Raw genomic sequence first — 10,256 nt, 5'->3', positions numbered from 1 at the left:
AGAACAAGGGCTTCCCGATTTGCCTCCATCACATTCATGTGCCATTCTATTTACCTGTCCAGGCACAAATATGTCACGGTTCTGGGACTTTCTGACCCAGCTTTTTGAGTTCTTGTGTTTTTATATTATGGTTTATGTTTTGAGTCCTTTGTTGTACTGTGTTTGCTATTTCCCTAGGTTTCAGTTATGGTTATCATAGGTTTATTTCTTAGGTTTTGTAATGCGGCTTCCCTATGTTCCATGTTGTGTCTACTGTGCCTTTCTGTACCATGTTTCAGGTTCCTATGGTCTGTCTCCCCAGTTGCTGTTAAGTTTACATGTCTAGAGTTCAGTCAGTGTGTTTCCTGTTTTACTTTGAAGGTCCATGTCTCATGTCAGTATTTCTAGTTTTGCTTCCCTTGTCTCGTCCAGCCTGATTACTCCCAGCTGTGCTCTCCTTCTTTGTCTCATTCCCTCGTTATCCCTCAGTATATTTAAGCCCTGTGTTTCTCTTTGTCAGTGTTGTAGTCTCCCTCATGGCTGTGTTTCCCTGTGTGTTAGTTATCCATGTCCCAGTTTAGTTTTGTTATATTTTTGTGCTGTTCTGCAATAAAGCAGCTTTTTGAGTTTAATTCCTGTGTGGTGAGTTTTGCATTTGGGTCCTTCTCCTGCCTGCACACAGCCGAAACATGACAAAATATAGTTTATCAATTTTTTTTGAGTTTTAGAATCTCCAATGATGTGATGAAAAAAGAAGTAACTGAAAACAACAACACAAGCTTGAAGGGCTGCTAATGTTACTGAAGTGTCCTTCCCCATGACACTGAACCATTTGTTTATGATGCCATGTACCTACAGAAAATCAAACGTGTCCCAAAGCATGACAGCAAATCTGTCACACACAACCGTTTTTCATCTAAAATTTAAAGGAGCCTCAACAGAGGTGTGCTACATTTTCCTCAGTGTTGTGATAGACTAAATCAGCTGCCTCGATAAAAAAATCACAGTAATAAAATAATAAACCAAAATGAAAAAAAGTTGTCTAAATTTATTTCAAAAGATCAATTCTAGAGCTTTGTTGTTTGGAGAAGACCCTGCACAGATTAGAGTGGCTTCGAGAGCAGGCGGAGTCTGGGTGTTCAAAATCAGTCACCTGGACTTTTAACACCTCCAGCTCAAAAAGCATCAGCAGTAGTTTTTAGTCTGTGAGGTCCACCTCCACACATACCCATCAGACTTGGCTGTTTTTCCAGTCAGTAGTATTGTTATATGCTAAAATTTAAAATAAACAACCAAATATGTAAACAAAATTACAAAATGACTTTATTGAAAGCTGGTATTAAATTCCAAAGGCAGTCAGCATAAAATACATGTTTTCAGTATACAGTAAAAGAGAAGCCTGTAATCTTTTCAGTAGGGGGCAGCAGAGACTAGCTATAAAAGAAAGTCTTAAAATGTAAAGAGCATGTCTGTGAAGAAGTTATAGATTCTTATATTTGCATGATTTTCAGATTAATAAATATTACTGGATGTACAAGACATCGGTAGAAGGCTACTCTCAGCTACACAGATCTGCACATCATATACAGCATCCCTCTACTTTCAGCACGTGGTTGGTGTTTTTATAATATCTTGAAAGGTCAAAGCAATCGTAACTGAATCTGCCCAAAGCTTTAATCTTTTGAATATTGTCAACTGAAGCAGAATTCATTGCATTCATCAAAAATGTAAATCAGATGTTTTCTGTGCGTTATGCGGATTTGGGGGAGGGAGCAGATTTGAACACATGGCCCGCATATGGTGGGAACGCCTTTTTCAAAACAAGCCACATAAAACCTCAACATTCCCATCACACCCTTCTCCGTAGCTGCGAAACACACCTACAAATTATGTTTCTTTAATGCACGTCCTTAATGTGAAGCATCATTTAGTACAGGGGCAAACCAGATGAGAAGATAAAAACAGGAAAGTAGTTATTCCTTTGTGTCGCAGATTGCAGTCAGCATGTGGCTGTTTTTCCCCCCCGACTACTCTTAAGTGTCCATAGCTTCCACATGAGTGTTCGGTAAGCCAACCCACACGTCACTCCTGGAGGATTTCCACAGAGGGGAAAGGCAGGGAAAAGAATTATGGATGAAAGTCAGCATTCTTCTCGCCTTCGTCCCTCCATGTTTGGTAAGGTACAGCTGCAGTCTCAGGGTGCTATGATTGGTAGCCATACACTAATGCATCTAAAGGAAAAGAAGGAAAGAAGCAGCTGAGATATTAGTATTTATACATTTTAAGCTCTCAAACTTACATACAAAGTGCACACATGGGGCATTTATTAAGGAATTAAAATAACTAACTGTGATTTCTGCTTCCACTCACAATACAGAGCAACTTTCACTTGCAGAGTTTGCTGCAGTGCAAAATTACATTTAAATAAGTAATTTTAAAGACTATTAATATTTAGTAGCTGTTGCTGGTGAGGCCTGTGGGTTACCCACCTAAACCAGGAAAAGGATCCCAGAGAAAGATGTTTTTTTTCAATGGTCTGATCTCAATAAACAAGACTTATGTGAACTCTGCTCTACTGAGGTACTAATTGAAATCTACTATATGCATGGTTTGATACTGTACCAAAATAGTGCATGAGTTTTTGCTTTGTATAATTTTTTAATTTTCTTTTGGCCTCAGTGTTTTGTAGAAAAACTTCAAACTAATCCATAATATATTAACCAACTAACTTAAAAAAAATTCAATTCCTTGGTGCTTTTTAATCTACCAGGCCCGCACTCACCTGAGTGAAACTGTGCCGTGCAACACAGTCCCTCTCCCCGTGCCGTCCGGTAAATGGGTGACACGCACACTCTAGCCGAAGGGGGCAGGTGCGTGAGCCGTGTTGAGAGGGAGTCGGGTGGCAAGTAGAGGGAGGAGCGCTGACCAGGGGCAGAGCTTTGCTGTCCCTCCCAGGTGAGCCAGTAGCCCCTCAAGCGAGATGTGCCACCGTTCCATTCAACCTCTACTGAGTCACTACCCACTGTAGTCAACTGGAGGTCTGCCAGCGCTGGAGTCACTAGAGACAGAGACCATTCAAAAGTTTGGTTATATTTCGAAAGGAAAGAGAACTATAAAGCAGTGAAGCAAAAAAACAAAACAGCAGGAGAACTGACCATTTCAGAACTGAACGGAACTACAATTATCTGGAATTTAGGATGCAGAATGAATAAGACAATGAAGGAGTGGGATTATGACCTAATTTGACCTCACCTTCTTGAGTGCACACTTTGACAGACATGGCTTTCTCCTTTCCTGAGGCGTGCCTGGCAGTAACAGTGACCAAGTAAGTGGTATCTGGTTGGAGGTTTCTGAGCAGAGTAGAGTTCTGACTTCGACTCAGTTGGACATAGTGCACTTTACCCGTGGGCAGGGCTGAATACTCAACAGAGTAACTCTCAACCATCCCTGGTTGGAGAGGACCCCAGCTGACCCGAACACTGCTTTGTCCAGGCTCGGAAACTGTTACCACAGCTGGGCTCAGCACCTCTGGTGTGTAAGAGAGACAAGAACAATTGCTGAGGCAGTAGAAAAAATATGAGGAGAATATGATGATTTTCACTTTGAATTTTTTCTTCTTCACCGAACCACAAAATAAAATCTTTTACACAAGCTTTTTAATTGCAGTGGATTTAGCTTTTATTTTCTTATTGTGGGCCTATAACAAAGACATTTCATTCAGAATGTCAACAAAATTGACAGTGTTGCATGCAGAACAGATAAAAAGAGCAAATTCCTAAATTTGAGAGACTGCAAAAGCAAATTAGAACTTTGACTTTTTATATTTATAGCAAACCACTGAAAAGGTTTTGTGCAACTTGCAAAGCAAGCGTATATATAGAGAGAACTCAACCTGGTCTAGTTCTGAAGGTGACATGGAGGTCGTTAAAGGCTTGTTCGTTGGACTCTGGTCTCAGTATGGCGATATAGTTGGTGTCAGGCTTCAGGCCAGTTAACCTGGCAGTGCTGGAATCCGCAGTCTGGGTAAGTCTCTGGTACGGAGGTCCTCCAGTGAATACATCAGGCCTACTGGTCTCAACCCCACCGACTCCTCTCCGAAGTTCTTTGAAGAGGATCTCATAGTGGCCCGTCAACCCGGACAGAACGGGTCGCCACTGCAGTGTGGCGGAGCTGGTGGAGACGTCTCGAACGTGAATTCGTTCAGCGCGGATGATCTCTGTTGGAGACGGCAGGATCTCGTGTTAGCGCGTGCACACGTTGTTGGGGTTGAGTTATCATTTTTAATTTTCAAAAAGGAGGAGAAATGATGGTGACAGGACAGAAGGAGCGCTAAAAATGCCTTGGCTTCAGTCAGCTACTCACATAGACTCCCAGACTTTGAAACCTAAATGCATTCACAGCGACAGCACTGAGACAACCTGAAATAGCCAACCCAGTGAGGCCCTGCAACAAAATAACAATTTTCCCAGATGCACTGATATCTGTGATTAAATCCTTATGCACCCAGCAAGGACTGATGCATTCCACCTTGTTCTACACAAGCCCTATTTTCTATTATGCATCATATCTTACAGCTGTTGTATAAATGCTGTAGTGACCCTTGTGAGTGTTATGGCAGTTACCTAATCCATCCAGAGAAATGGCTCATCTTCCAGGTCTCTATATATAAATATATATGTGTGTGTGTCATGTTGGGCATAGTGCTGGATGGAGCAGAAAGAGATGTTGAATCATTAATCCATTAATAGATTGGCCTATCTCATTACAGGGACTCATACACATGCACACAGAGTGTCCCGGCTAGTTGGTCTCCTTGTCTTCAAGAGCATGTGTGGAATTAGGGAGAAGCACAGAGAGACATGTAATACATCACTGAGGCAGGATATAAGTGTTATTGTAGCTGTTTGAATGGAAGGGGGGTTTCTCAAAGCTACTGAAGCGTACGAGCAATCCAGCTTTAATTGGTCAGGATCAATCATAAATAATATTTTTCCCAGTCTCTGTAGTACAGGCATGTGCAGATACACATTTTTTTATTGAGCAGAATGTGTGTTGTGTTCAGTCCAACAACAAATTCTAATTATCTGTTCATTCTTTAAATCTTTTATTTGCAACACATAAAGACACTACCCATGCTGTACTCACCAATAATGGCATCCCGGAATTCCTTTGTGATGATGCTCATATCGTCAATGTCCACAAAGTGCAGGTGGTCCTCCACAGGTGGGCTCACCACCTGCCTCAACACCTGGTAGTTGCCATGGCCAGTGGACACGACCAGCACGGCCACACCATCATCCCGAAGCTGGGCCATCGGTCCAGTCACATCCCCTGGTTTTACCCCATCAGTCAGCCACACTAGCACCCTCGGGAGATTTTCCCGGGCGCCGCCAGCCTTTCCAGGACGCAGGACCCACTCCTTCACCATTTTCAGCGCCTCAACTGTGTTGGTGTCCCCCCTGAGAGGCTTGATGGTTTTCAAAGCGGCCTGAAGGCCACTTTGGGTGCTGTATTTATCAAAGCCGAACTCGAGACGTGGTTTGGTGCCCACCTGCAGAAGTCCTACCCTTACCTGGTCCTCTCCCAGCGAAAAGGGGGAGATGAGCTCGGACAGGAAGGCTAGCATTCGGGAGTGCTCGTAGGATGACACACTCCCCGAGGAATCCACCAAGAAGAGGACGTCCCCCTCACAGCAGTTCAGCACTGTGGAGAAGCAACAAACATCAATACAGTCATTAATATGCATATCAGGCGAGCGGAATCAGTTACTGACTTGCGCCAACAACTCTCTATGATTCTGTTTTTCCACAGGTCTCTTTTCGTGCTTCCCTCTACACACATTTCCATCCTGTTTTTATGAGAGAGAAAAACAGTGTCACAGTGAACAAATCTTATAGAGAAAATTGTTTGTTTTACATGAAAGCAGAAGAAAGTTAAAAGCAAAACCCCCCAAAATAGGCTGTGGTTTTGGAGATAAGAAGACTGTAAAACAAACAGAGGAAGTACAAAACTGATGCAGGCATCATGATACTGTAACTTCAAAGTTGGATAATGGATTAAAGGCATCCAAGCACAAAGCTACGGGTGGATTATTTTTTTTCCCACTCCCTAATTTTGCATATCTTATAACAGAAGCAACAATGCCCAAAGTAGAGGAACAGGCATGACAGTAGCTGTGCTGGGTACTGGTGGGAGAGAGGGAGGGAGTGGAGAAAGGAGGCGGGACGAGGGAAATAAAAGGCGTTAAAAGGAGAGGAATGAAGCTGGGGGGTACTGCCAGTTTCATGTGAGGGATGAAGAGGAATGCTGGATGACCATATACAGAGCAGGAAACAGTAGCACAACAAGCAGAACTTAGCTTCAAATCTACAGATTGTGCACAGATCCAAAAGAAATCCTGCCTACTGTTAAAATCGTCACTCGAGAAATCAGAAACTTTTAAGATGAAGACTTTGGACTACACATATATGACTCTGCAGAAAATACAGTTATATAGGCGTGTAATTCAGTGTCTCATTTTTTAAATATGTCAAGGTCCAACGCTTGACATGAGGTGTGGACTAGGCTTCAAGGTGTTGAAAGCTGAGCAGCGAAGCATGTATACACACAAATCAAGCGTGTGTGCACACATGCCAGCCTGCATGCTTGCTGCCTTTTCCCCCTCTATCAACCTAAAGAATTCCTTACATCACTCTTGTTTGGAGCAAGAGTGCTGTTGCGTATAGGAGCCCCTTACCTCTGCGTTTGTGCAGGTACGCCTTTATCTTCAGACCTACTGCTGGAGCGAGCCATTTTATCGTTCTTTATTGCCGTGGTTGAATGCTGTCTCGGGTTATCGCATGCACTACAGATCTTAGCTAATGATGTGATGGAGAAAAATGAAGCGTGAGTAAAACAGCAAGCAGATCAGGCTGAGCACCTTACAAAAACATATGAGTATGTTATGAGGGGGTTTTTTGGGGCTAAAAACACAGTGAAGATTTAAATAGGTTGCATGTTGGGATGAGAACGATATGAAAAAGATAAAGCTTGAACAAGAGTAGAAAAGCACTATAGAAGTTTAAATGAATAAAATTGAGTGGTATTCCTGTCTAATTTTGCACATTTTCTTTAAATGGCCTTGTTTTTGTACCGTTACATTCGCAGTGTAGTGGTGTCGCTGGTTTGACTGCAGCTCGTAATGCAAAAATCCCCCCTTGGGGTTTTGTCATGAGAAGCATGAAACTCTGCAAAATAGAAACATGCAGAGCTACCCACACTGGTGACGCTTTGTAACATGGGAACAACCAGAAGCAGCCAAAAAATATAAGGCACAGAATTGGTACCAGTGGTTGATGACTGGTCTCTGGAAGGTACAAGGCACTGCCTCAGTATAATACAATACAATAAGCTACTTCATTTTCAGACAGTCTAAGGTCTAAAGCAGGGGTGCCAAATATAGAGCCCAGGGGGCCCGAATCGGGCAGTAAACTGGGCAGCTTTGGAAAATGGGAAGGAGAGCGTTAATTCAGGATTTGTTAAAATGTAAGTTTTACAGCTTTTTCCTTCTGATAAAGATCTCTATACCACACTAAAGTAATCTACCTACTACATAAGTTTCTGGGGGTTTTTTGTTTTGTTTTTTACTATCAGCACGCAGTCAGAAAACAGATTTTCTGTTTACAGGACAGTCTGGATAATGAACTACTAGAACTTTGTTACACATTTATTTGTTAGTGCTGCAAGAATTCTCTCATGTGCTACACTACAGCAACATTTCTCTTGAAATTGCGCTTCTTTTTCTATTAAGACATGGGGTGGGGTTGAAACATAGACTTAAATGTCTTTACACAGGTCTGGCCCACTCACATCAAAGTAAACAGAAAATAAGTTTGACATCCTGGGTTTAGAGCATAGTATAACTTTACTTTTTGAGCCTTTATTAGACATATGGTTAATTATTAGTGATTTATAACTGTTGTTAAAGGTTACAGACATAAGACCTTTATTTAACTAGAGTAAAAACAGCAAGTACATTTATATAAAGCCCAATTACCGTAGACCAAGTTATCTCATCGTATCCCTATAAATGGAACAGCAAAGCATCAGCATATCCCTAACTACAGACACTCATAAATATCCACTCTCACTAAGAAACCTGCCGGTGCCATCACCACCTGGGGAAATCTCTGTCACTTTGCGGTCATGAGCTTTGCCAGAATGGCACAAAGGCACTGCTATGATAAGAGCTGATAGGATTGGTTTAGATTTGGAGTCTGCAAATCAGTAGTTACTGATCAGAATTAAAAACATCTTATAAAGAGGAGCATCTGCATGTTTAGAAAAAAAACCCATAAGATGCATCAAATCTGTCATTCTTTGCACTCTTGTGTTCTACTAACATTAACCAGAATTATCCTTTAAAAACAAAAAACCTTTTCCAGCAGACCTGGAGGTTATTTGGTCTTCCCCTTATTAGAAGTCTGTTGTAAAGCCCTGAGATGTCATCAACTGACAATAACCTGAGAATTCCCGGGAGCACCTGAAGCCATCCTCAGCATGCCTGCGTGGTCGATCAGAGTGCCCCCACCCATGCCCCTAGCCCTACTGTATGAAGTCGCTACTCCTGGCTGTAAGATTTCATCAACAGATAATTCAATACCTGGAGTCATGCCACTTTACTGAGAACACTGGTGTAATGTCAACCCCACCCTAATCCGCCCCGAGCCCAGCTGTATTCCTTTTATTATGTGGCACCAACGCTTTAAGTCGCTTTATTTACAAAAATTACAGATTATTGTGGCTCACATTGTTTTATTTGTAATCTTCCTCTTTTAAAAAAAATGTTTTTGTCTGCTAGTCGCTATCGCCCCCCTGTTATGCAATGCAAATAATTATAATTAGACTGGTTTCCACTGAATCAACGGCGCTTACCTCCTTCAGGTGGGCTGTTCTGTGCGGTTGAGGGCCGCAGAAGCAAACACATCAGCATCCACGCAAATAACATGTGGCCCTCCATCAGAACTCTTACGAGTTAGCTCCACGGAAGAAAATATATATGTGGGACAAATGTTAGGGCTTCTTCAGTCAACCATACATCCAGCCTGAGGAGCGCACTCCGGGTTAGTAAATCACAGGCAGAGGCATAATTCAGCCTGTATGAGTCACATTCAGCCCGGCTTTTTTTATTTTGCTTCTTATCTTTCTTCTTCTCTGACCATGACCACGCTGTCTGTAACCGGAGTCACTGGGAGTTAAACTTAAACTGGAGCGAAAACTTCCAGACTGTGTGCGTAAGGTTTGGACGCTCCTGATTAACCCAAACGCGCTTCGCCCGCGCTCGGGACACGAAGCGAAACCAAAAATTCCGGGAACACTTTCAAAATAAGATGTCTTACTGCGAAGCAAAGCGGAATGGATTTTTGCCTGAGAGGAACCAAATCGGTTTTTTTTAGGGGGGGGGGGGGGGGTGTCTTTAATGATTATGTTATTTTGATGTTAAGCAGCCTAATTACCGCCGTAACAAAATAATACTATTAAGGGAAACAAACCCAGGCCCTTTTATTTTTATAACTGTCAAAATAATTTTATTTTACATTTTACAAATGTAAAAATAAATCATGTTCAGCGCTTCATTTTTAAAAAAATTTAAAACAGACATTAAACAAAACCTAAAAACAGTTCATTCAGAAGGTTTCCTTTCAGACTATCACTATTCCTCAAGAGTCAACCTTGTAATTTCTTTAAGTAGGCTTTAGGAATATTTCTCCAGAAGTCTTGAAGGACATTCAAAGCTCCTCTTTGGATCTTGGCTGCTTTTTGTTCTGCTCTCTGTCGAGGTGATCACACTGCTTCAATAATGTTGAGCTCCAGGCTCTGTGGAGACCAGTCCACTGTGTGTTTCTATCCAGGTATGCCTTTACTGGTTTGGCAGAGTGTTTTCTATGGTTGTCATGGTGTCATAAAGCTGCTAATCAGATTCTTTCTGCCTTGTATTGCATAGTGGATCCAAATCTGATGGTACCTTTCTGCATTCATAATTGCATCAGTTTTGACAAGATCTCCAACACCACTGACTGAAATGTAGCCCCAAACCATGACTGAGCCTCCACTGAGTTTTACAAATGGCTCCAGATTCATCCTGACCTCTTCAGTATGGAGTAGCAAAACTTTAACCAAAAAAATAAAAATCACTCCGTCACTGGAGTAATTGGAACTCTCCAGAAAATAATTTAAAAATCTAGTCTTTTAAGGCTTCAAAAACCCAATTTTCTCAATTAGTATCATGTTATATGGGG

The 10,256-nt window shown here is 41.9% G+C and overlaps 1 protein-coding gene across 1 annotated transcript; it reads right to left on the bottom strand.

Annotated features, from left to right (window-relative positions):
* Nucleotides 1-1,280: 1,280 nt before the first annotated feature.
* On the bottom strand, nt 1,281-9,285 carry vwa1 (von Willebrand factor A domain containing 1). The gene is made up of 6 exons (XM_026153215.1): nt 8,893-9,285; nt 5,125-5,682; nt 3,872-4,195; nt 3,232-3,507; nt 2,762-3,037; nt 1,281-2,210 (listed from the first exon to the last, which is right to left on the bottom strand). The coding sequence occupies exons 1-6, from the start codon at nt 8,975-8,977 to the stop codon at nt 2,182-2,184; spliced, it is 1,548 nt and encodes a 515-aa protein (XP_026009000.1). The 5' UTR covers nt 8,978-9,285; the 3' UTR covers nt 1,281-2,181.
* Between the last annotated feature and the right edge of the window lie 971 nt (nt 9,286-10,256).

This window comes from Astatotilapia calliptera, chromosome 20 (genome assembly GCF_900246225.1).
Source record: "Astatotilapia calliptera chromosome 20, fAstCal1.2, whole genome shotgun sequence".
NCBI lineage: Eukaryota > Metazoa > Chordata > Actinopteri > Cichliformes > Cichlidae > Astatotilapia > Astatotilapia calliptera.
The sequence above is the reverse complement of the archived record's forward strand: the minus strand, read 5'-3'. Positions and strand labels throughout refer to the sequence as shown.

Bases quoted from the DNA above. Each gene is read 5' to 3' on its own strand.
- vwa1 (XM_026153215.1), bottom strand. From the start codon at position 8,977: ATGGAGGGCCACATGTTATTTGCGTGGATGCTGATGTGTTTGCTTCTG. The intron at 5,683-8,892 runs GTAAGCGCCGTT...GCTTCTCCACAG, and splicing joins GAACAGCCCACCTGAAGGAG to TGCTGAACTGCTGTGAGGGG. The intron at 3,508-3,871 runs GTTGAGTTCTCT...CTTACACACCAG, and splicing joins CACCTTCAGAACTAGACCAG to AGGTGCTGAGCCCAGCTGTG.